The 26,442-nt window shown below is 46.3% G+C and overlaps 1 protein-coding gene across 2 annotated transcripts in view; it reads left to right on the top strand.

Annotated features, from left to right (window-relative positions):
- Positions 1-26,442, top strand: part of OLFML2A (olfactomedin like 2A) — a 231,359-nt gene that overhangs the window by 119,694 nt on the left and 85,223 nt on the right. For both annotated transcript variants that reach the window (XM_086920948.1, XM_086920949.1), the window contains one exon: positions 16,122-16,229. In XM_086920948.1, coding sequence (XP_086777074.1) covers positions 16,122-16,229 — 108 coding nt within the window. The remainder of the gene's footprint in view (positions 1-16,121; positions 16,230-26,442) is intronic.

The raw sequence follows: 26,442 nt of genomic DNA, 5'->3' as shown, positions 1-26,442 counted from the left end.
AAGAATGGCTCCGTTCGGCAAGAAGTCACGGGATTCTGCGGGTGAGTAGGCTCGTGTTTCTTTACGCGCGCCGGATTTAAAAGATGCAGCGCGATGTCAAGACTTGCCGGTGAGTTTCAAAAGATGCTTTTGATCACAATGTGTGATGCCGGGGCACAAAAATGAAACTTGTTTCTGCCGTTTGAATTTCGGCTATTACAGTCTGATGTGGCCAAATAAAACAGTACGAAAAATAAAACAGTACGATGCAGTTTACATCCCCATAAAATCTAAGGAGTTTCACCTTTTTTTTAAAAAGGGCAGTTTCCCAAACGTGGCGTTTCTTTGGCTGAACGTAGTCTTTTAGATTAACGTTTAGGACAGTCACAAACAGGCATACGACAGTCTCTCCAACTCACCGGTCGGTTTGGAAACTTGCAGGCCTCACTTCTCAATTAAAAACGTATCTTGATGCAGGCTACAGACTCAAGCGTTTCTTAGGATAGCAATTTTTCTTTCAGTCTGTTTCAAGAGATGTGTAGCAGTATAATTTTGTTAGTTTCTGAACTTGCGTGGTTCTTCAAAATTCTTTTCTCTGTTTCATCAAAAATTCGCGTGGTTCTTTTCACCAGTGGAGTTCTTCTCCCTCTATGGTTGTTTAGCTCCTTCTGTTCATCGTCGCCATGTGTTGTAAATGAAGTCAGCAGGCAGATGTAAGGCTTAAGACTTATTTATTAAGCACCATAGAGAAAAGCTGGTGTTCCCATCAGAAAGCAGGAGCTAACTGACAGGACAGAACAGAGGAGAAAATGACATCAGGGAAAATGGAATGTAGGACTTAAAGGGATACATAAAACATAAGTGCAGAGAATACAACATAATGGTTTTTAAATCTCACTCACTCTTCACAGGCCCCCACTTAGTTTTGAAGTGCATCCCTGGCGTCAGGTGTATGCCCGCCCTCTATCAAACCGAGTTTTTGGAGGGCAAGGACTGCTGATGATGAAGCATGACCGCAGGGGATGTGCGAGGCCAGTCCATCACTTTTTGTGAGGTCTCCATACTCACAATTTAACTTTGAGCACCTTTTGGTCACTTCCCTGGGAGCAGCTCCACTTGTGTTGAATGTTGGAGTCATGCAGACACAACAAGAATAACCTGATGGCCATGTCTGATGTGGGATCTTCTGTAAGAGTTGCTATGCTTGTTAGGTGTTTAGATTGATTTTCTTTGCTCCAAATTTAGTTCACATTATAGAAGTTGGGGACTCTGCTACGAGACAGATGTTGACAACTAAATTGTGTTTGTACATCCGAACAAGCATGGGAAAAGCACCAGCGGCCAGTAGCGGCTCTTCCGCTATGGTGGAGGAGCATAGCCCCCTTCTTCCATCAGCGAAAAATAAAATAAAAATAAAACAATAATAAACTTTTATTTCGTGCCCCGGGGTCTTGGGAGCGGGGGCAGGGGGATAACAGGCACCCACGAAGAGTGGTATGCACTGTTATCAGTCTTCATGACTGTTTGGCCAGCCCTCTGGGGCCAGTCAAACAGTCATGCGCACTTTGCCTGATCCCCACCCAGGCTGTATTACAGCCTCGGTGGGGAATATGCCCAGACCCCCAGTCCCTGGCTGAGCGTAGAAAAACAGCACTCAGACCAATCAGAGCACTGCATTGCAGCATCGTGATTGGCTTACGGGAGCCTCAGTGCTTATCAATCACAACGCTGCATTGCAGCGTTGTGATTGGCTATGGGGAGCCTGGGTGCTTCCTGAGAGAGCAGAGGGATGACGAGGAGGAACAACGAGAGAAGTGTCATTAAGGTACGTTTAAAAAAAAGATTACTACGCCTTACCCCCCCAGCCCCTGCCTCTCCAGCACTGATCTGTGCCAGCCGACACTGGCAACGGCGGCTCCTCCGCTAAGGCAGAGGAGCACTGCCCCACTACTCTTTGAACAGTGGAAAAAGGAAAAATAAAATGATAATATCACTATGTTATTATCATTTAATGTTCCTGTTGTCAGGCAGGTTTACAGGGTGGGGAGGGGCTGTGCTGTCATCACAAGCAGCAGAGGAGGAGTGGTTGGGGCACTTAAGTGCGCATGTCGGTTTGGCCGAACGTCTTGTGCCGGCCAAACAGTCATGCGCACTTTGCATGTTCTCCAGCTAGGCTGTATTATTGCCAGGCTGGAGAACATGAATGGGTCAGACTTCCCATCTGAGCACCAAGCCATGGCGCTCAGACCAATCATGATGCTGCTGTCATGGTGACAGCAGCATTGTGATTGGCTTAGGGGAGCCTGTGTGCTTCCTGCTTCTGGCAGGAACAGAAGAGGACAGAGGCGAAGTGGTGGCCAGCAGCAAGGTAAGTAAGTTGTAATTTATTTTTTATATCTTCCCCGCCTCACCTGTACTACTCGGTGGCAGCCGCCACTGAAAAGCATTGAACCACCACTGTGGTAAAAGGGAATAAGTTCAGTATTCACATCCGCAGCTGGGTCAATGCACTGAACTAGTATGTACCTCAGGACGTTACATCGCCCCCTCCTAACTCCTCTACACATCCCCAGTTTGTTTTACACGAAGAACTGTTTTGCTTGGACACATCATGTGTTGACCTGCGCGTTCCAGAGAACATAGTGGACATATGAAACTCTATTTATGTTTAGGGTTTGCCGCTACTCCACAGAGGTTAATGCCTGCAGTGATGTGAGCTGAGCTGCAGCAGTCAGAGTCTTGGAAGCAGCTGCTGGAGTGTCCCACAGGGTCCTTCTGGTGGCGCTAGAAAGGGGGACAGAGGTAGGGACCAGACCCATGACATTTAATGCTACTTGATACACAAAGAAGAACATAAGGGGATCAGATCACTTTTATGAAGTGATCTAATACCCCTGTAAAAAAGCATCATCACAGAAGCTACACTCCAACCCAGAGGAAGGGAACAGTAACATGCAAACCAAAACATTTTTCATAACCATTAAAAGTAAGCAACAGACATTTATTACCATTCATTAACCAAGTTCATCAGGAACAAGAATACACGTATATTCACCCACCGCGTGGACACGTGCCACCTTACCATCTTGTTTACACCCCCTTTTCTGAACCTTACCATCTTGGGCATGAAACCAGTATCTGCCAGCCCAGTGTCTAAGGCCAGCCCAGGCTTACCTGGAGCCTCCCTCAGGATCTGCCTAGTCCTGCCCCTTGCTGCTTACATGTACCAGTTGACTACTTAGCCCTGCCCGCTGCTGGTGCCATTTTTCAGGTAGCTACCTAGTCCTGCCTCCAGCTGGTTACATTTAACAGAAAGCTGCCTAGAATTACACCTGCTGGTTACATTTACCTGGCGGCTGCCGAGTCCCCTCCCCCCCTTGTTGGTGACCTTCAACTGGCAGCTACTTAGCCTTGCCTTGTCCTGCTACTGGCAATGTTTTTAACTCAGGATAGGCGCAGTGTCTCTATGCAAGCTGTCAGTTCCTTTCATTCTATACATTTTATGCTCGTCTCTGATGTTCCTAATATTAGTGTTTCTAGTGTCTCTCGCCTGTCTCAGATGCTTCCACCTTCCTGTCTCTTTTGGCTCTCTCCTGCTTTTACTGATCTTCCCCTGTGTGTCTTTTGGCTGTCTCTTATCTCTTAGGCTTAGAATCAGTTTGTGGCTGCCTGCCTCTGGTGTTCATTACTGTGGTGTCTCTTTTGGCTCCTTCTGCCACTGATGCTCGTAACTTTGGTGTTTCTTTTGGCTGTCTCCCATCCCCAGGGCTCAGTTCCTGTGTATCTCTTGTCTGTCTTTCATCTTCGATGCTAGTAAGATAGGTGTGTCTTTTGTCAGTCTCTGCCTCTGATTCTGCTAGTCTGGCTGTCTCTTTGGACACTCTACTATGGTCATAACCTTGATGTCTCTTCTTGCTGTCTCCCATTTCCAACGCTGTAATCCTAGTGTCTCTTGCAGCTCTCTCCTGTCTCTGATGGTCATAACCTTAGTGTCTCTCCTGGCATTCTCCTGTCTCCAATACCATAGCCTTGCTGTCTTGCTCCCTTGGTTTCTTCCCCGTCTCCCACGCTTACAAACCGTGGTGCAGATCTACGAGGAAGTGCCGCAGCGCGGCACCATAAGCCCTCTGGCTGCGCCACACTGCGTTATTTCCGAAGCACAGGGATGCGAAATATTTACAAGAATAAGTTGCATCTCTGTGCTTCCCCCTGCGCTGGCACACAAACTGCAGTCATCGCAGGCACCCTTGCACCATGGTGCAAGGATGCCTGCGTCATGGGGAGATTGCTTTTGTGCAGGAAGGGGCGCCTTCCTGTACAAAAAGAATCACTACAGGCAATTTCCTCTTTCAGTGAGCGCTGTAGAATACAGCAAGCATTGAAAGAGGAAAAAACGAGGAGAAATGAAAACATTGCTCCTCGTTGCGCCTCGCTACGCCACCTATAGGGTGGCGTAGCATTCACAGGCATCTCCAGAGTTACGATTTCTTGTAAATCTGGAGATGTGTCTTTCTCCATGGGTGTTGCGTGGGAACACCCACAGCAACACCCATGGAACGCCCCTTCAACGCAAAGTGCTGCGTATGAAGGGGCTGTATTTACAAGGAGAGGAAAAGCCACCCTGCCTGGCTTTTCCTCTCCTTGTAAATATGGAGGAGCCCCCTGCGCCACCAGTACGGCACAAAAAGTGACGCACTGGTGGCACAGGGGGCTTGTAAATCTGCCCCTTAGGGTCTAGTTTGTCCCTCCCGTCTCCACTGCTTGCAATGGGCTCTGGTGCCTTGTTTACCTTTTTGTCCCAAAGTGCATCCTCTATTTCTCTTCCACTCGCCAACAATGTTGTTTTGACTCCCCTCCCAGCACCCAAGGAAAGGTTTCCAGCTACTCAAGGGTCACCGTCTCTCCTTCCCTTCTCATACATTTGCTGTCTCTTTTGGTTCTCCATGGCCTCTGATGGCGCGTAAACTGGGTCTCACTTTCTGCTTCCTCCAATGCTGATCTACTTTCTGTCTTTATTGACTCTATCCTTCCTCCAATGCTCTCAAACTTGCTGTCTTATGGTTGTGTGGTCTGCCCTTTGCTCATAAACTTCACTTTGCTTTTGACTCTCTCTTGTCTATGGCTTTAATCTTGTCTTTCTTGGCTCTCTCTTGTCTCGAAGGTCGTGCACTTGCTGAAACCTGTGATCCTGTCTTGTCCTCATAAACGGGTTATTGCCTTTGACTCCTTCTTACACCCAATGGTCATGTGCGCCTTGTGTTTATTGGCTCCCTTCCTCCTCCTGTCTTCATGAAGTTACTCCCTCTTTGCTCTCTCCTAGCTGCGATGCTCATAAACTCCCCATCGCTTCTCCCTGCGTCTGTCTGTCGGTCAGACACTTGGTGTATTGTTTGGCTCCCTCTGCTCTTGATGGCTGTAGTCTGGGTGTTTCAATTGGCTCTTTGCCTTCTCCAATGCACATAAACCAGCCATCTCTTTCAGTTCTCTCCTGTCTCCCATTCTTGTAAACTTGCTATCGCTTTTGTCTTATTATTCTCTCTGAGGGTCTTTATCCCGTGTGTTTTGTCTCTGTCTCGTCTCCATTGTCGTGCTCTCGTTGTCTCTGTGTCCTGCCTGATACCTCCTTTTGAGGCTTAGTTTGGAGTGCGAATAGTAAACCTGTGCCTACAAAAGCGCAGCACTCCCACTGTTGTTGTTCTGGTAGGATGGGGAATAGTAAATCCGACCCCTCCGAAGTTCCACACTTTCCCCGCTGTTGCTTAGACTGAGTCGGGAATTGTACATCTGACCCCTCAAAACCCCAATACTTTCTTTACTGTTGCTCCGGTTGGAGTGTGAACAGTAGATCTGACCCTTTCAAAGTCCACTGCTTCCCATAAGCAAACTTGCTGACCGTCCAGAGACGTTTTAAGGCATGGGCAGAGTGGGCAATTGTCCAAGGTCCCCATTTTTTAAGGCCCCGCTAAGAAGGTGGTATCTTGCTATATCTCACCCCTATCTATTTCTTTATCTCAGCCCCTTCCTCTCTAAAAAGCAATCTCGATTATATTTCTTGGCCCAGTGCAAGACATGTCAGCTGGTTTGTGTGACTTAGTTTATGAACGTCTACCATAGTTTAAGATGTTTCTGCATTATGTGTGCACAGAATGGTTAATAAATTCAAAATTGTTCCCAACAGAGGCCTCAAAATATGCCTTGCCCAGGGCCCCAGAAATCTTTAAGACAGCACTGCTCCTGTCTCTAATGCTCATAGCCTTCCTTTCCCACCTCACTCTCTCCAAAGCTCGTAAATTTGGTTTATATTTTGACTTCCTCATGTCTTTGGTGCTTGTAAAGTTGGTGTCTTTTTATTGCACCCAATGCTCATAAACTGGCTATTATTTTTGGCTCTTTCTTGTCTCCAGTGGTCTTAATCTTGGTGTAGTGATCAGCTCCTCTTGCCCCACTGCGCCTAAAGCTGGGCCCTCTTTTGATTCTCTCAAATGCTCATAAACGCACTTCTTTTTGACTCCTTTCTTGGTGTCCTAAACTCGCTCTCTCTCTTAGCTCATAACTTTGCGTCCCAGCAATCACTGTGGAGCACTGGGGGTCTGGTCTGCTGGTGTTGCTTTGAAATGTAGACACATCACTGAATTAGAGATAGAAATTCACAACCATTCTTCAGATTCCAAATATAAACGCCAGGAAAGCGATTTTTGTCAAAGATCATCCAGGGAGACAAATCGTGAGCTAGGTGTGTAAAAGCACTTTGTGGCACCAGGTCACCCCCTCCTCGCCCTTCAAGCTTGCCATCATGACACATTTGTAGTTACTATTGTATGTGGTGCTTTCGTAATTTGAGCCAGTGATTTGGGTTAGGTACTGGGGCCCATCGGCACTTATATTTGGTTAGAGGGGCCCATCGGCACTTATACTTGGGTTAGTGGGGCCCACCGGCACTTATATCCGGTTAGTGAGCCTCACTGGTATTTATATTTGGTTATTGTTGCCCATCGGCACTTATATTTGGGTTAGCGGGGCCAACCGGCACTTATATTTTGGTTAGTGGTGCCTGCCGGCACTTATATGTAGGTTAATGGGGTCCACTGGAACTTATTTTCGGGTTAGTGGGCCTCACCGGCACTTATATTCGGTTAGTGGGGCCCACCAGCCTTTATTTTTGAATTAGCGGAGCCCACCAGCACTTATATTTGGTTAGTGGGGCCCACCAGCACTTATTTTGCCGTTGGTGGGGCCCACTGGCACTTATATTTGGTTAGTGGGGCCCACCTACACCTATATGTGGTTAGTGGGGCCCACTGGCACTTATGTTTGGATTGGTGGGGCCCACCAGCACTTATATTTGGGTTAGTGTTGCCCCCCCAGCACTTATTTTTAGGTTAGTGGGGCCCACCAGCACTTATATTCGGGTTAGTGGTGACCACTGTAACTTATATTAGTGAGGCCCAACAGCGCATATATTCGGTTGGTGGGGCCCACCGGCACTCATATTTGGCTACTGGGGCCCAATGGCACTTATTTTGTGATTGGTGAGGCCCACCGGCCCTTATGTTCGGTTGGTGGGGCCCACTGGCACTCATATTTGGTTATTGGGCCAAATGGCTCTTATTTTGCTTTTGTTGGGGGCCATTGGCACTTATTTTTCCTTATCAGACATTCCCCAAGAGCAAGAGAAGGAAAGCACACGTACGGGAAAGAAGAAGGAAGGGAAGACAGAAACACCATCAGCAAGGGGGACACCAGGAGCCTGCATTTATTAATTCATTTATTTATGCGTTTTTATATAGCGCAGACTTTACCCGAAGGCGTCAGAGCTCTTCACAATAGGAACAGAACTGATACATGAGGAGAACATTACACGTGAACAGATTACAAAAGCAGACGTTACGTTACATGAGGTAAAAGTGACATTTGTGCAGCCACGGCCCGTGGAGGGAGTTTCGGTGGGGTGGAGAGGCGGGGCGGGGGAGGGGGAGTGTGGGGGGTGCTAAAAACCGGAGTATGAATAATTGAAGGTAAGTAAACAGTTTAATTAATAAAACGAATTTCGTAGCGCGCCCTGCATCGCAAAATGTGATGCAGGATGCGCTACGAAATTCGCATGAGTGAGATAAAAGGGCCGGGGGTGTCTGGTGGTGGATTTAGGAGGCATGAGGTGGATTCTGGGCGTGGGGACATTTAATATTGGCAGCCGCTGCCTTTTGAGCAGGGCTTTGGGTACCGGCACTAAATATTTTACAAATTAAGCACTGTCACAATTAAGGTGGCCAAGGCTGGGCATGGACCATTTCCTTGGTGGGCTGGGTGGCCCTGGTGCTTCTGTTACTTTCCCAGCTCCTCGAGATTTATTGCTGCAGACATAAGAAGGTTTCAAGAGAGAGAGGGGGGGAGAGAGAATGCAATCAGGGAGGGAGGAGAGAACAGGAGGGAAGAAAGGGAGTCAGGGGAGTGGGAGGAGATATAGGGGGTGTAACTGGTTTGAGCATTTTCTTGCACTGCCTGCACTGCAGCTGACGGCAGGAGATTAATGGCTCTGAGTAAAAACATGTCTGGCTGTGACCTTGTGATTCCAGCTGGGAGTGGAGATGGTGTGCAGGAACCAATCAGGCCCCTTTACTTGGGAAGGTGGAAACGGAATGGGCGGATGACCTTCTCTGCAAAAATAACACTGCAGGAATGGTTCATCTGTAGTGTATGAGCAACAGCTGCCCCTTGGTGACCTTGAGGTGCAAGGTTAGACAGACAGAGAGGGACTGATGGGCAGACAGATAGAAAGATAGATAGATTGCTAGATCGATAGATAGATAGATAGATCGATGGATAGATAGATCGATAGATAGATAGATCGATAGATAGATAGATAGATAGATCGATAGATAGATAGATAGATCGATGGATAGATCGATAGATCGATAGATCGATAGATAGATAGATAGATAGATAGATAGATAGATAGATAGATAGATAGATAGATAGATAGATAGATAGATAGATAGATAGATAGATAGATAGATTGATTTATTTCCTGGGTTATCTGGCTCAACCGTTTTTTCTGCCTGCATTTTGGTGAATAAAGTACAGTGGACTTGTTGCAAACTTATTCTGAGCCACATTGTAAACAGTTTCAGACAAAATCAAAATATAGGGGGACAGACTAATTTGCATGTAGCCGGGTTCTGAGCTGGGATGGTGCAGTGAGCTAAAAAACGGTGATGGATCAAGCCCTGATCTGTTGACTGGGTATGAGTGTTCTGTTTAATTCGGATACTCTGTCCATCCCACCCCCTTTTCTGAATCGTTTTGTCCACCATGAGCGTGGAAGGGTATACTCAGATGTGAGTCCCTTGCTCATTGCACCATCAGGCTTCAAGCAAGCCGGGCCAAAGACGGCTGTTATGCCAGAAACCGGTCCCCGGAAGCTTGTTTCCTTCCCAGTATAAGAATTGGCTTGGTAGTTTGATCTGCCCTGTTCCCATGATGCACTGGGCCAGGGACAGACTAATTTGCATGTAGCCGGGTTCTGAGCTGGGATGGTGCAGTGAGCTAAAAAACGGTGATGGATCAAGCCCTGATCTGTTGACTGGGTATGAGTGTTCTGTTTAATTCAGATACTCTGTCCATCACCACCCCCTTTTCTGAATCGTTTTGTCCACCATAAGCGTGGAAGGGTATACTCAGATGTGAGTCCCTTGCTCATTGCACCATCAGGATTCAAGCAAGCCGGGCCGAAGACGGCTGTAATGCCAGAAACCGGTCCCCGGAAGCTTGTTTCCTTCCCAGTATAAGAATTGGCTTGGTAGTTTGGTCTGCCCTGTTCCCATGATGCACTGGGCCAGGGACAGACTAATTTGCATGTAGCCGGGTTCTGAGCTGGGATGGTGCAGTGAGCTAAAAAACGGTGATGGATCAAGCCCTGATCTGTTGACTGGGTATGAGTGTTCTGTTTAATTCAGATACTCTGTCCATCACCACCCCCTTTTCTGAATCGTTTTGTCCACCATTAGCGTGGAAGGGTATACTCAGATGTGAGTTCCTTGCTCATTGCACCATCAGGATTCAAGCAAGCCGGGCCGAAGACGGCTGTAATGCCAGAAACCGGTCCCCGGAAGCTTGTTTCCTTCCCAGTATAAGAATTGGCTTGGTAGTTTGGTCTGCCCTGTTCCCATGATGCACTGGGCCAGGGACAGACTAATTTGCATGTAGCCGGGTTCTGAGCTGGGATGGTGCAGTGAGCTAAAAAACGGTGATGGATCAAGCCCTGATCTGTTGACTGGGTATGAGTGTTCTGTTTAATTCAGATACTCTGTCCATCACCACCCCCTTTTCTGAATCGTTTTGTCCACCATAAGCGTGGAAGGGTATACTCAGATGTGAGTCCCTTGCTCATTGCACCATCAGGATTCAAGCAAGCCGGGCCGAAGACGGCTGTAATGCCAGAAACCGGTCCCCGGAAGCTTGTTTCCTTCCCAGTATAGGAATTGGCTTGGTAGTTTGGTCTGCCCTGTTCCCATGATGCACTGGGCCAGGGACAGACTAATTTGCATGTAGCCGGGTTCTGAGCAGGGATGGTGCAGTGAGCTAAAAAACGTTGATGGATCAAGCCCTGATCTGTTGACTGGGTATGAGTGTTCTGTTTAATTCAGATACTCTGTCCATCACCACCCCCTTTTCTGAATCGTTTTGTCCACCATAAGCGTGGAAGGGTATACTCAGATGTGAGTCCCTTGCTCATTGCACCATCAGGATTCAAGCAAGCCGGGCCGAAGACGGCTGTAATGCCAGAAACCGGTCCCCGGAAGCTTGTTTCCTTCCCAGTATAAGAATTGGCTTGGTAGTTTGGTCTGCCCTGTTCTCATGATGCACTGGGCCAGGGACAGACTAATTTGCATGTAGCTGGGTTCTGAGCTGGGATGGTGCAGTGAGCTAAAAAACGGTGATGGATCAAGCCCTGATCTGTTGACTGGGTATGAGTGTTCTGTTTAATTCAGATACTCTGTCCATCACCACCCCCTTTTCTGAATCGTTTTGTCCACCATTAGCGTGGAAGGGTGTACTCAGATGTGAGTCCCTTGCTCATTGCACCATCAGGATTCAAGCAAGCCGGGCCGAAGACGGCTGTAATGCCAGAAACCGGTCCCCGGAAGCTTGTTTCCTTCCCAGTATAAGAATTGGCTTGGTAGTTTGGTCTGCCCTGTTCCCATGATGCACTGGGCCAGGGACATTTTAATTTGCATGTTGCCGGGTTCTGAGCTGGGATGGTGCAGTGAGCTAAAAAACGGTGATGGATCAAGCCCTGATCTGTTGACTGGGTATGAGTGTTTTGTTTAATTCAGATACTCTGTCCATCACCACCCCCTTTTCTGAATAGTTTTGTCCACCATTAGCGTGGAAGGGTATACTCAGATGTGAGTCCCTTGCTCATTGCACCATCAGGATTCAAGCAAGCCGGGCTGAAGACGGCTGTAATGCCAGAAACCGGTCCCGGGAAGCTTGTTTCCTACCCAGTATAAGAATTGGCTTGGTAGTTTGGTCTGCCCTGTTCCCATGATGCACTGGGCCAGGGACAGACTAATTTGCATGTAGCCGGGTTCTGAGCTGGGATGGTGCAGTGAGCTAAAAAACGGTGATGGATCAAGCCCTGATCTGTTGACTGGGTATGAGTGTTCTGTTTAATTCAGATACTCTGTCCATCACCACCCCCTTTTCTGAATCGTTTTGTCTACCATAAGCGTGGAAGGGTATACTCAGATGTGAGTCTCTTGCTCATTGCACCATCAGGATTCAAGCAAGCCGGGCCGAAGACGGCTGTAATGCCAGAAACCGGTCCCCGGAAACTTGTTTCCTTCCCAGTATAAGAATTGGCTTGGTAGTTTGGTCTGCCCTGTTCCCATGATGCACTGGGCCAGGGACAGACAAATTTGCATGTAGCCGGGTTCTGAGCTGGGATTGTGCAGTGAGCTAAAAAACGGTGATGGATCAAGCCCTGATCTGTTGACTGGGTATGAGTGTTCTGTTTAATTCAGATACTCTGTCCATCACCACCCCCTTTTCTGAATCGTTTTGTCCACCATAAGCGTGGAAGGGTATACTCAGATGTGAGTCCCTTGCTCATTGCACCATCAGGATTCAAGCAAGCCGAGCCGAAGACGGCTGTAATGCTAGAAACCGGTCCCCGGAAGCTTGTTTCCATCCCAGTATAAGAATTGGCTTGGTAGTTTGGTCTGTCCTGTTCCCATGATGCACTGGGCCAGGGACAGACTAATTTGCATGTAGCTGGGTTCTGAGCTGGGATGGTGCAGTAAGCTAAAAAACGGTGATGGATCAAGCCCTGATCTGTTGACTGGGTGTGAGTGTTCTGTTTAATTCAGATACTCTGTCCATCACCACCCCCTTTTCTGAATCGTTTTGTCCACCATAAGCGTGGAAGGGTATACTCAGATGTGAGTCCCTTGCTCATTGCACCATCAGGATTCAAGCAAGCCGGGCCGAAGACAGCTGTAATGCCAGAACTGGTCCCCGAAAGCTTGTTTCCTTCCCAGTATAAGAATTGGCTTGGTAGTTTGGTCTGCCCTGTTCCCATGATGCACTGGGGCAGGGACAGACTAATTTGCATGTAGCTGGGTTCTGAGCTGGGATGGTGCAGTGAGCTAAAAAAAACAGTGATGGATCAAGCCCTGATCTGTTGACTGGGTATGAGTGTTCTGTTTAATTCAGATACTCTGTCCATCACCACCCCCTTTTCTGAAATATTCTAATCATGGGCCCCACGCTGCAACTCTGGGCAATAGCTTGCTTAACCTCCACACCGGCCCTAACAGCGCTAGGATGCCTGGCTTCACCCTGGGGGTGCCCAGGAGTGGACACTTCACAGGGAAAGCCAGGAAGGGTTCCACAGTGGTATGAGTAATAGCGCCAGGAATCCGCTTGGTGACAGTGCGCTCTACAAATACCTTGACATTTACATTTACATTCATGATTATATGTAAATAAATATTTAGAGAAGCCTGACGTACCTCAGAGCACATGATGGAGCCATTGAGGGGACTGAAGACAGGGACGGTGAAAGGCGATCTGATTGAAGTGAGGAACTAGTTGGGAGACAGCCCAATTGTGTACATCACGCTCATGCGTGCAGAGTTTGGAATAAGTCACGTATGAGCAATATCTGAAAACATAAAATAATGTTGTCGTCAGGGTGATGGCTTAACCAAGGCTTTGTCCTTTTCCATTGCTTTAAGTGGATGAAAAAACTGGGGGGTCTCTCAAAGGGGCGTAGCCAATGTAACTAAGGGTGTGGCTTAAAAACACTTAAGCTAAAAATCTGTCCTTCGCATAGTGTGCCGCCCAACTCGTATTTTGCTGTTTCTGTCATTGCATCCAGATATATGATACAACAAGTAACATCATACCTACAACAATGCAGGACTATTGGCTTTGTCAATGGTTGTTAGTTGTATAAGATAAATAAGCAGCAACTATGGCTTTTATATTATGTTGAAAAAGCTTCCACTTAAAGCCCTGGTGACACCACGACAATGCTGCTGCTCCTGAGTTTCAAATAGAGAAGGGAATTCCAGAGAGGAAAGGACTCTCTTTAAAGGATTTACCTTCCGCCTACAACGCTCACCCGGCAAGACGTCATGCCATAACTTCTCCACTAGTGAGAAGTGAGCAGTGTGAGCGCCCGCACATCGATGCGCCTGCTGTCACCGCAGTCGGGAAAAAAAAACGGACCGCCTGTGCCAAGGCACAAAACAGAGCCCGATAGAGACCCGTTTCAAGGTCCCCTTTAAAAAACTGCTGGTGCTCAGCACCGGTGAGACCCGGCCCACATAATGCCCTGTCCTTTTTGTATGCGCAGGAAGAGGCTCTAGGCAGCACTAGGTGACAGAGGCACTATTAGTTACTCCCTCAGCGGCCTACACACGTCCAAAAACAGTCCCTTACCCCTGATGTGCGGACCTTGGAACACCTCCTTGTTCTCAACCCAGCTTTCCTGATGTCACCCGTTTATAGGGGACCAACAGTATCAGGAAGATCACTCTGGAACGTGTGGCCCTCACAAAGAGCCTCGGCAGTGATGTCTCCAGTCAATGACGGTGATGACGTCACTGAGACTCCCGCCTGCCTGATGTCACCACCCCCAAGAGAAATAGTGTAAGAAAGTGGCTGTCTAATCAGTCTTCCAGCTGTCTCTCAGAGGAGGGGGAAAACAAAAATTGCATATTGGGAGTCTGCCATAAAATACATCTTCCCCTCCACTAAAGGCATAGGAGTAGGGAGGAAAACACATAAAGAATTATAATATGTGGTCCTACCTGCCTCAATCTCTTTCACAAAGGAGCAAACTCCACAAACCCAGACCACACTATGTTTTTGTGTTCATATATAGTATATTACTTTGCCATATTTTGTTTATGTCTTTGTTCTTTTTATCATTCTTTGGAAGATCCATTATTTGTATCCCTGGACGGAGTTAGCGGAACACCGCTGCGCTACGCAGAACTCCACAAGCGATGGAGTTTCTTTGGATAAATGTAGCTTGCGGTGATTGTCAGTGCCAGGTGCTTTTCTGCACTGTGCAATCATCGCGAACGGCATTATGCACAGCGCAAGCGGGCGCATCTTCATTTCTGCTGCTCAAATAGATTTGTACTCGAGCTGCAGCTTTCTCAACGCGAGCGTGCAGTTTCTCAACGCGAGCGGTCGCGAGCATACGCGACCACTTGCAATGAGAAATCTGACCGCCACGTTGAGAAATTTCGCCGGGAGGTTGATTTTCCACCCTCGCGCTCGCCAACTTGATGTTGACGATCGTGAACGAGGAAAAATCTCGCCCGGAGGTGGTTTGTCCTTGCGCACGCTGGCCAACCTGACGTTGACGAATGCGAGTGAGAAAAAATACGCCGCTCCGCAACTTGAAGCAGAGTTTTTCAGAACTCCCAGAGGCTGCGTAACTTAGAGTGCGGAAAACTCAGCCAACTCTGCGAGCGGAGCGGAGTTTACCACCCAGACTTAATTATTCGATATTTATTACAAAACAGATATTTATTAATTTCTTCATACCATACACTGAATTGCACATTTTTCAATTATAGCATTATACAAATTAATTTTCAGATTTAAAATACTTATTCCTCAAAACATCTCAACTCCATTTGACCTACTATATCACACTCTCTACTAGCATCTCACACTACAAACCATACAGTCATCATACACCAATCCGGAAAAAAACCAAGACGACCTAAATGCACCAGCGAAGTCTCTATATTTGTAGACCGGACTCTCTGACAGTCGACGCGCGTTATCGGTGGTATTTCACCTTATGTCACCACCTTCTTCAGGACCGAATTGCATTTAGATACGTGTATAACACACCAGGAGGGCAATAGAAGACATGTTCTTCTCTATTTCATCAGAGACTGGTATACTATTTCATATATTTCAGGAGAAGTAAGTTTCAGTCACTCCGGAAGCCTTCTTCCCATAGTGGACATAAACGTTCTTCACTAAAGGGTTCCACCGAGTATTCCGCCGGCCAGGAAGGGTGACTCGGTCTTGACACTCTGCTCATACATCCAGCAAGAATGAGTAATTCTGCAAAGGGTAGCAATTCTCTCTTGACTTTACACGTTTCCCTAAATCATTAGAACGTATTCCAACTGCCCAGAGTTTCTGTTGTACACACATTTCAAGCTTTCCCCGACCATGCTCCAATAACAGGCTCCTGCCTTCACTGACGTCCACCACCAGGTGCACAATCGCATCAGGTAGGATCCCTTATTATAATAAATATAGGGAGTCTGTTTAAATATATGGAAACAAGGCACTGCATTTCTATTCTCACACTTGCCTACTTTATAGTGTACAAAGCAAGTGTGCATCTTGCACTGTTAGATTCAGAACACATTTGCTAACAGATGCAGAGCTGTAGGTTCTAATGCATAGGACAGGCATGTGACATGTATGTAAACAATATGTTTATTTTCCCAATTCGGACAAACATAAGATGTCTCAGGCCTTCATCCTCAGACCTTGTTTTTCTTTGCAGCTGTCTCTAAGTCATTCATTTTAGCTGACTGCTGACCCGGATGGGAGGTATTCTTTGTAAACTTAACTCTGTTCTTTGTGCTTTGCAGCTGCAGTCCATGGTCGACCTGCTGGAAGGGACCCTGTACAGTATGGACTTAATGAAGGTGCACGCATACATCAATAAGGTGTCATCTCAGATGACCAACTTAGAAGAGGTAAGGAGGTCAATGCTCCCCCTGATGCTTGAAATCAACAAGGTGGCATCTAAGGTGGCCAACTTAGAAGAGGTGAAGAGGTCAAGGCTCCCCTTGAGCTTGAAATCAACAAGGAGGCATTTCAGATAGAAGAGGTAAGAAGGCCAAGGTTCCCCTGATGCTTGAAATCAACAAGGTGGCATCTCAGAGATAAACTTAGAAGAGGTGAAGCGGTCAAGGCTCCCCTTGAGCTTGAAATCAACAAGGTGGCATCTCAGATAAACAACTTAGAAGAGATGAGAAGGCTGAGGTTCCTCTCAGTCTGTGAGTGACTCAGGCAGTGGTGTTGTGCTGCTGTGGTTTGGTGTTGTGCTGTGTTAATTCACTTAGTTTTAGTAGTGTGTGCTTCTGTCAGTGTTGTGGACTCGCAGTTCAGAGAGGGATATACTGGGACAGAGCTGGTTAAATACAGGAATAGAAAGCTATAGAGAAATAAATGAGAGAGAAGGAGTGAGGGTGCGAAAGAGAGATAGGCCTAGCCAGAATGAGAAATAGTGGAGGCGGTGGAGGGTGTTAGAGTGACAGCGAGTGAGAGAGATGGTCCACATCAGATATATCAGATATGGCCTGCTTCATGGCCCAATATTCTGCACTCAGGTGACAGAACATTCTCTAGAGGCCAAAGATTTGCACTAGAAGTATAATATCGTTGTTCAGGCTTGATGCTGTACCATCAATAAATCATCAATCAATCATGAAATTTGTAAAGCGCACTACCGTGAGGGTCTCAGGATGCTAGGGGGAGGGTGCTGCTACTGCTCGAAGAGCCAGGTCTTGAGTAGTCTCCTGAAGGTAAGTAGGTCTTGGGTCTGCCGTAGGAGGATGGGGAGCGTGCTCCAGGTACCACGAGGCTGGCCACCACTCAACAATCTGATTGGATTTTAATGCTACCTCTTGGAGGTGCTTCCTATTAATGACCGCAAAGTCCAACATGCAGAAGCTGTCAGGAAGGGTGTGAACACTGAATATCAACACCAGATTATTAATGGGATACTGTGTCAAGATTTTCTGTATCTAACTCCACATACATGTACCTTGGGGATAGACATATATCTTTAAGGTACAGAGATGTAGATTTAGGAATAGTAAATCTACGCTTCCATATGTGCACTTACCTTTTCATATTTTGACATATTTTTTAACATGGTATTTCATCCTCGATATTCCTGTACTAGGATATTCTGGGGTTGATATTCTGTAGTACAACCATCAGGAAGATCGGGATCCATCTCCTGCAAATGGAGGTTGGTCCAATGAGGCCGAAGAAAAGCACTGCGAGGCTCAGACTTATACGTTATTTCGGAAACTATTTGTAAGAAGTGATAGCTACTGGCAGTACTGCACATCCTGTACGAGGAAGGGCAAGCCACTGGTGTCCTCCCACGTTACTTCAAGAGCCTTCCTGTTAACTCTTTTGAACACTCAGGAGCACTGTGCCTGATAAGGACCACTCTCGCTTATTAATGTTGGCAACAAAATAAGGTCCTTGGAGATAGACTACTACAATTAATGCCTGACATTGCTTTGTCAAACTAATCAGAGTTTATGCCTGGTAGACCCACTGCCCACAACCTACTCACTCATTTGTCCCTTATACAACAGCTGGATCCACTACAAGATGTTGTGGCAGTGTTCCCAGATGCTACTAAAGTATGTGATTTGTTGGTATGAGACTTCTTCTTTGTCGCACTAGCCAGAATTGGGATACTATTGGGCTTCCTATATTGGGTCCTTTTTTTGAACCCGAGACCATTGATGAGAATCAATCAATCAATCAATTAGGGATTTATATAGTGCATCTATCACCAGTGAGGGTCTCAAGGCGCTGGAGGGAAGAAGTTCGGGCAGCTCTGAGGTCATCCGAAGAGCCAGGTCTTGAGGTCCTTTCTGAAGGCTTGCAGTGTTGGGCTTCATCTGATGCTGAACGGGAGTTTGTTCCAGGTCTTGGCCGCGATGTAGGAGAAGTATCTGCCTCCCATTCTGGCTCTGCGGATGCGTGGGATTTTGGCCAGGGCTAGGTCAGCGGAGCTGAGGTTTCTCTTGGGGGCGTGGAAGGAGATTCTTTCGTTGAGGTACGGTGTTCTCTAGGGCTTTATAGGCTTTTGTGAGCAGCTTGAAAGTCACTCTTTTTCTGACAGGGAGCCAGTAGAGGACTCGGAGGTGCTGGGTGATGTGTTTGTGATGTGGGAGACTGATGGCAAGTCTGGCTGCGGTGTTATGAACGGTCTGGAGTTTGTGAAGGAGAGATTTGTTGATGCCGGTATACAAGGTGTTCCCGTAGTCCAGCCTGCGGATGATGAGTGTGTGAGTGACGGTCTTCCTGGATTCGGTGGGAATCCATTTGAAGGTCTTGCGGAGTATGCAGAGGGTGTTGAAACATTTGGAGGATACGTCGGTTCATGGTGAGATAGGAGTCTAGTATAGTGCAGAGGTTGCTGGTGTGATCCGTGGGGGTGGGAGGGTTTCCAAGGGCCACCAGGTGTCGTCCCACGAGCTGAGGGTTGATCTGAGGATGAGGACTTCTGTTTTCTCTGAGTTGAGCTTGAGGCAGCAACTGCTCATCCAGGATGCGACGTCCCTCATTCCTTCCTGGAAACTGTGCCTGGTGGTGTTGGGTTCCTTGGTGAGGGAGAGGATGAGCTGGGTGTCATCGTTGTAGGATACTATGCTGAGTTCATGTTTTCTGACGATAAATGTAAGGGGGGCCATGTATATATTGAAGAGCATGGGGCTGAGGGCAGATCCATGGGGTACTCCATATCTGATCTCTGTGGGTTCAGACAGGAAGGGCGGGAGTCTTATTCTTTGTGTTCTGCTGGAGAGGGAGGAGCGGATCAAGTCTAAGACAGTTCCCTGTATGCCGACACCGTATAGTCTGGCTGCTAGTGTGCTGTGGGAGATGGTGTTGAAAGCTGCCGAGAAGTCGAGTAGGATGATGGCTGCAGTATGGCCTTGATCGAGGAGTGCACAGATGCCGTCTGTGGCGGCTAGGAGGGCAATCTCGGTTCTCTGGTTGCTGCAGAATCTATATTGGGTTGAGTCGAGGATGTTGTTGGATTCAATGAAGTGCATTAGCTGGGTGTTGATGATTTTCTCAGTGACTTTTCTGGCGAAGGGGAGGAGAGAGCTGGGCCTGTAGTTCTTGAGGTCCATTGGGTCAGGGTAGGGCTTCTTGAGGAAAGGTTTGACTTCGGTGCCTTTCCAGTCATCGGGGAACGTGCCTGTGTCGAGGGTGCATTTGATTGTCTTTCGTAGTTCCGGAGCGATGGTGGAGACAGCTCTGTGGAAGATGTGCGGCGGGCAGGGGTCAGTGGGTGCTCCGGAGTGGATGCTCTTCAATGTCTTTGCAGTGTCTTCAGTGGTGGCATGGGTCTAGGTGAGGAGGGTCGGCTAGGTGGCGTCTCTGGTGGATGGTGTTGGGTCGAATCCTTGATCTTGGCCGTCAAAGTTGTCGTAGAGTGTCTTGATCTTGTGGTGGAAGAAGGATCTGAGTTTGTTGCAGAGGTCATGGGAAGGAGGGACATCAGAGGTTTCTCTGTGGGGTCTGGTGTGTGTGTATACTTGTAAAGCGCACTGCCGCCCCATCTCGGGGCATCCTGGCACTGTATACCGCTGTGGAACCCTTCCTGGCTTTCCATGTGGGATGCCCTCTCCTGGGCACCCCCAAGGTGAAGCCAGGCATCCCAGCACTGTTGGCGCCGTTGTGGAGATTAAGCAAGCTATTGCCCAGAGTTGCAAAGTGGGACCCATGATTAGAGTAGGCACCGAGGCGAGAATCATCGAGTCCGCGGACATTGAGCCCAAGACCCTGCCGCGTCGGGAATTGAACCCTGGTCCCGGGCCTGACCACTGCTTCAGGGTCTGCCGCTTCTAACCAGTGAGCCACACTTCTCCACATCCTGTGGTGAAGTCCTGTATGATGCTCAAGAGTTCCTTGGCATTGTGGGAGTTGGAGAAGATTTTGTCCTGAATGAAGTTACTCTTCGTAGATCTGATGAGTTGCTAGTGTGCCTTCTGGCAGCCCAGTAGGCGGTACATGCTTTTGAGGTTTTGCGCATTCCTTCATGCTTTCTCTAGTCGTCGACACAAGTTCTTGGATTCTCATAGGTCCACGGTGAACCAGGTGGCTTTCGTGTTGTGTTGTCTGCCGGAGTCCTGGAAGGGGGTGAGCATGTTTGCGCAGCCTGCGATCCATTGGTGGAGGTTGTTGGCTGAAGAGTTGGCGTTGGTCGTTGTTCGGGGAGGAGTGCCGCTGAAGGCGGAGGTGAGGTGTTTTTCGGTGATCTTGCTCCAGTTTCTGTGCAGGGGCGTGGCATTGGCATGTGTGCAGTGGGTTTGTAGTAGGAGAAATGGACGCAGTGGTGGTCCGTCCAGAGAGGTTGCGTGGTGTGGCTCAAGCAAATGTTGTTTCCTCTGGTGAAGATAGAGTCGAGGGTGTGTCCCGCCGTGTGGGTGGGGGTAGTGACGAGTTGCTTCAGTCCGATGTTGGAAAGGTTCTCTAGGAGGGCGGTGGAGTTGGGGGTCACTGAGGTTATCGAGGTGGAAATTCAGGTCTACGAGCAGTGCATAGTTCATGGAGGCTAGGGCGTGGGGTGTGATGTAGTCTGCGATGGTGTTTGTGAATCGGGAGCGAGGTCCGTGTGGTCTGTGGGCATGGCTTCCGCATAGAGTTGTTCTGGGGTTGGGCTGGATCTGGAAATGTATGTGTTCCATGGTGGGCGAGGCGTCATTCGAGATGGAGGTTGTCAGTCGGAGGGCGATTTTGTGGACGATGGCAAGGCCTCCTTCAGTGTGGTTAAGGCGGTCTTTCCTCAGGATCTTGTACCTGTCAGGGATGGCTGTTGCGATGTTGGGAGTGGAGCTGGCATTGGTCCAGGTCTCTGTGAAGAAGGAGACGTTGGGTTTGAGGGTGTTGAGGAGGTCCCATATTTCTAGTGCATGTCTGTGTAGGGAGCATACATTAAGGAGGATGCAGCTGAGGTGTTTGGGTGCATTGGCGTCCGTGGGTTAGTGGTAGCTGTCTGGGCCCGGAGGTGAGTGAAGGTGCGGTGGCCGTGTCGACAGGAGAATGCGCCTTGGGAGTTGCTCGACGTCGAGAGCTGGCAGTTGTTGTTGTGCCCAGGGTTGAGTGTGTGGAGAGTGCTGATGTCATAGCAGCAGGGTGTCGAAGGACCAGGGTCCATGGCGCAGGTAGCGGTTGGGTCACGTACGGGCACAGACAGGATTGCCTTTGGCACACCAGCGGCGCTGCTGCACAGCGTCCGCCATTAAGTAGGAGGGGGAGGGAGAGCAGCTGGTAGGGAGGAGTGGGAACATGCAGGGGGGAGGGGCCACAGGGGCAGCAGCGGCAGGGAAGGCATAAAAGGAAAAAGGCAAACAGTAAAAACAAACAGCAAAAACACAAGACAGGAGGAAGAAAATGGCAAAATTAGGCAAAAAGGCACAGACAGGAAAAAAGGAAATATAGATATAAAAAGATATAAAAGGCAGCCAGAGAGGACCAGAGGAAGAGCAAGGCTCCCACTGGACCACCAGGGATGAGGCTCAGGCAGGAGCCTGCGGGTGGAGGAGGGCCTCGAACGCCTACCTGGAACCAGAAAGGCACAGGGGGCAGAGACTCAAGGACGGAGCTGCGCGAGGGGAGAGCAGTCTCCTGACCAGGACGTCACAATCAACAGACTTCCACCCCACTCCATCCCAGTAACTAGAGGTACCAGGCAGGGCTGCCCCTTTCATCAATCTTATTCCGTATCTCCCTTGAACCCCTGGCTTGGGTAACTAGGCAAGACTATGCCAAACAAGCCTAAATATCACTTCCTATAACCTGCTAATATCGCTATATGACATCTTGCTATTTCTTTTTTACATTTTGGCCCCAGCCAGGATTGATCCATCCTCTGGAACAAATTGCTGGTTAGTTTGAAACTGAGGGACTGTTGTCATTGTCGTCAACCATGCTTTAAAAGATAACTCCTTCTCCCTCAAGAGTTCAAAATTGATGACCTTTCCTGCTATCATAATTCACTTATCGCAACACCTCTTACAAAGAAACAAGGCTTATGTAGTATATGTGGAGTCAGGAAATACAGTGAATTACCTTTCTAGATTCGAGGAATGCTAAAAACCTTAGCCCAGTGAGTACCAGCTTAGCAATCTCAAGCTAGTATATAAAGACCTGACCTGGTAGGCAAGACCAATTGTACCATTTGCAAATTTATGCCTTAGTTTATCAAATAATTTTGTAGATTCAGGTGCATCAACAATCCGGCTTCTGTTTAAAGGTTAGCACTTCTCTAACTGGTTTGGTATCCCTGGAAACTATCTGGAAGTGTTTAGCAGCCAGCGAAGTCACTCTCGGTGTCCTCGTCTCCTCTCTTCGCTCTTAAGTCGCAGCTAGAAAAACACTGTCCGGGAAGCACGCTAATCCTTTCATTTCCTTCCACTCACCCTCCGTATAATACTGTGGCGTACGTGGTTTTGACTCTCAATGAGATGCGCCTTAAAAATGTCCTAATTGTGGCAAAGCTTCAAAGAGCGGCTCATGTGACTGAAAGGATGGAGGATTGCCGTCTCCTTGCAGCGTGACAGCGGAACTCTCGCTCATAATAAGGTTTGATACATTCCGTCCTAGTGGGTGGAATGCCTCTTTGGAAGGGTCCACCGTTGGCCGGTTACAACCCAGATCTTTCGCTGATGAAAAGATGTTTTTGGGGAAAACAGGAAGATATACATGGGAGGGGTTGGCAATGCAACTGGTGCCACATCTGATATTAATAGCAAATCTCTGACTGATGCAGATGTTGCTGTTATCCCAGCTACTGCCAGGATGTGATCTCGTGACTTCTAGAGCATCCACAGGTCTATGCAGAACATTTACTGACTCATTGAGCAAATTTACCAGCGCTGTGTAACAAAGGCTAGGAGTTATCGTGAAAAGTTCTTGACATATATTCTATACTGTTACATACTGCAAGTCCATGCTCTGTCACGGACAGTCTGTTGGTTTTGTTCAGGTCATGTGAATATCCCATGGCTCACTGTTGATTAAAAAACACAAAAAGTTCAGATAGTTCACAAGAGGAAACATGATTTAAGGGCCTCACTCTTTAAAAGTCTGTACTGGTTTTATCTGCCTGGCACGGAGATGTGTGATTGAGAGGAACGCGTGTCATTTGTATAAAAGAAATGACAACAATAGCTAACATGGTATTTTTCTGGCACCAAGTGGTGTACACCTACACAAGAAGTGGGCAAATGCAGAGGTGCACCTTGAGGCATTATGCCAAACCAATCCCCATCTGAATCAGCCTTGAAGCGCTTTTTATCCATATTTGACCAAATATGTGTAATTGAATTTAAGGTATGTCTTTACTTGTACTTTTTGCACTAGCACTTTAGCATCAGCACTTTAGGTAGTATGCAACACTTTAGTACCAGCACTTTATACTCATTGATGGAGAGGTTTTTCCTTGACTATGGAATGTTTTGTACATCAAGGATTAGGCATAAGAATCAAACAATATGGTATGATTTTATTGCATTTTGTATTTTTGAAAGCTTATCAACTTTGGTTTTACTTGAATCACTGTATTCAGGGTATCCATGGAGTCTATGTTGTCTGTTGCTTACGTTCATTGCTACCTGGTGTGTTTTTGCTCTGCTAATTGAGGGTGTGGTAGATGGTCACTATTTAAATTTATTCAAGTCAACGGCGCGTCATGTGACCAAGACCGTGAGGAAATGGTCGAAACGCGTCATGCTGGGCACTAGCCATTTATCGACTGGTTGCTCTGAACTTTGAATCATGAAAAAAAGCACTGCAATATTTGAAAATTTCACCTGGTGGTCGGTACCTGTTTTCCTTGCCTTTGGATGTGGCGAGGTGGGATTGCGTTTTGCATATATATATATATATATATATATATATATATATATATATATATATATATATATATATATATATATATATATATATATATATATATATATATATATATATATATATATATATATATATATATATATATATATGTGTGTGTGTGTATATATATATATATATATATATATATATATATATATGTGTGTGTGTGTATATATATATATGTATATATATATATATATATATATGTGTGTATATATATATATACCGCATATATATATATATATATATATATATATATATGTATATATATATATATATATATACATATATATATATATATATATATATATATATATATATATACATATATATATATTCACTGAAAAAACCATAGGTTTCACACCAGTTATAGTTAGGAATTAGCATTTAAAAAACCTATTAAATTCACTGAAAAAACCATAGGTTTCACACCAGTTATAGTTAGCTGGAAATTTTACTGATATAAAACCATTGAAATTCCCACGTTATAGTTAGTCGGACTCACTATAACTTGCGCGTGCAATGCACTGCTGATGACGTCACATATTACATCACTCATGACATGGTCAGTGACATCACTCATGACATCACTGATGACACCATCCTTGTGACACAGTGACAGACCTCCTCTCAGTGTAAAGTAACCCTTGAGACACATATTCAAAAATAGAAACTGAAATTTTTAAAAAATGGACATACCTATATCAGTTACAACAAGCAATTCTGTACTTCCACTATCTATATACTCATCCACTCATTCACCAACAGTTCTATATAGTCACTCATACATATACTCACTCATCATATGAAGAGATACACCTATACATTCTGTTACACACCGACATTCATCCAAAAGTTACTCACACACATATTCACACGTGCAAATAAACTATTGAACAACCATTTATTTGAAAATAGAGTTATACACACACTTCCACCTTACTTCTATTGAAAATTACACATATTTATTCTCTTAAACAATCACTTATAGAAACACATACTTATTTAAACAGGAAATCTTACAATCTCTTACTCTCACATATACTCACTTATATACATCAATATTCATATATACTAGATTAAAACATATGTAGTTACTGATAAAGACACTAGTGAGACAGTCATTCACTCACTAACAAACACATATAGACACTCATCCACCCATACAGTCCTGTACATATGCTGTCTTCAAAACACATACAAACAAAGAGTCAGTCACTCATGCATCTATGTGCTAAGTAATACCTCCACCAAACCATATAGACACTCATACTAATACTAATAAAAATATCAAATAACCCATATACATACGCATGTAGCTACTTATCAACACATGTAGCCACTTATACACAAAGTGAAACACTAATATATGTATTTAAATATTTAAACATAACTCACTAATATTTATTTTTCAGAAAGACACATATTCACTGGATGGTGTCATCAGTGATGTCATGAGTGATGTCACTGACCATGTCATGAGTGATGTAATATGTGACGTCATCAGCAGTGCATTGCACGCGCAAGTTATAGTGAGTCCGACTAACTATAACGTGGGAATTTCAATGGTTTTATATCAGTAAAATTTCCAGCTAACTATAACTGGTGTGAAACCTATGGTTTTTTCAGTGAATTTAATAGGTTTTTTAAATGCTAATTCCTAACTATAACTGGTGTGAAACCTATGGTTTTTTCAGTGAATTTCAAAGGTTTTTTAAATGCTAATTCCTAACTATAACTGGTGTGAAACCTATGGTTTTTTCATTGTATTTCATAGGTTTTTTAAATGCTAATTCCTTTGTATATCGAGTTTCTAACCTTTTTTTTTTTTACAATTTGCTGTTTTTTTTAAGTATTCATTTTTTTTATAATTTTTTTTTTTTGCGCTCTGGGTGCGCGCTCCGGGAAGCTTTCAGCTAAGCTCTCCTGTAAGCTTCTCCGAGAGCTCATCTGAAAGCGCACCCAGAGCGCAACTGTCGTTCGTGAAAAAAAAATATGAATGAAAAGTTAATAATAATGCAAAACATTTCGTACCATACAAATAAAATTTGTTTTTTTTAATATGGAAAATGATTATGCATTTCTATTAAAGATTGATGACGTCACTTCGGCGCGCAACGTACGTGCCCTCGGAAGCGCATACGTGCGCGGCGCCTAAACGCACGCAAAAGCGCCTACGATCGCGCCACGTGTGCGCCCCGGAAGCGCCTACGATCGCGCTGCGTAAACGCACCCGGAAGTGCACCCGAGCGC

Source organism: Lissotriton vulgaris, chromosome 5 (genome assembly GCF_964263255.1).
Source record: "Lissotriton vulgaris chromosome 5, aLisVul1.2, whole genome shotgun sequence".
In the NCBI taxonomy this organism is placed as follows: domain Eukaryota; kingdom Metazoa; phylum Chordata; class Amphibia; order Caudata; family Salamandridae; genus Lissotriton; species Lissotriton vulgaris.
This window is presented reverse-complemented; position numbering and strand designations above follow the sequence as displayed.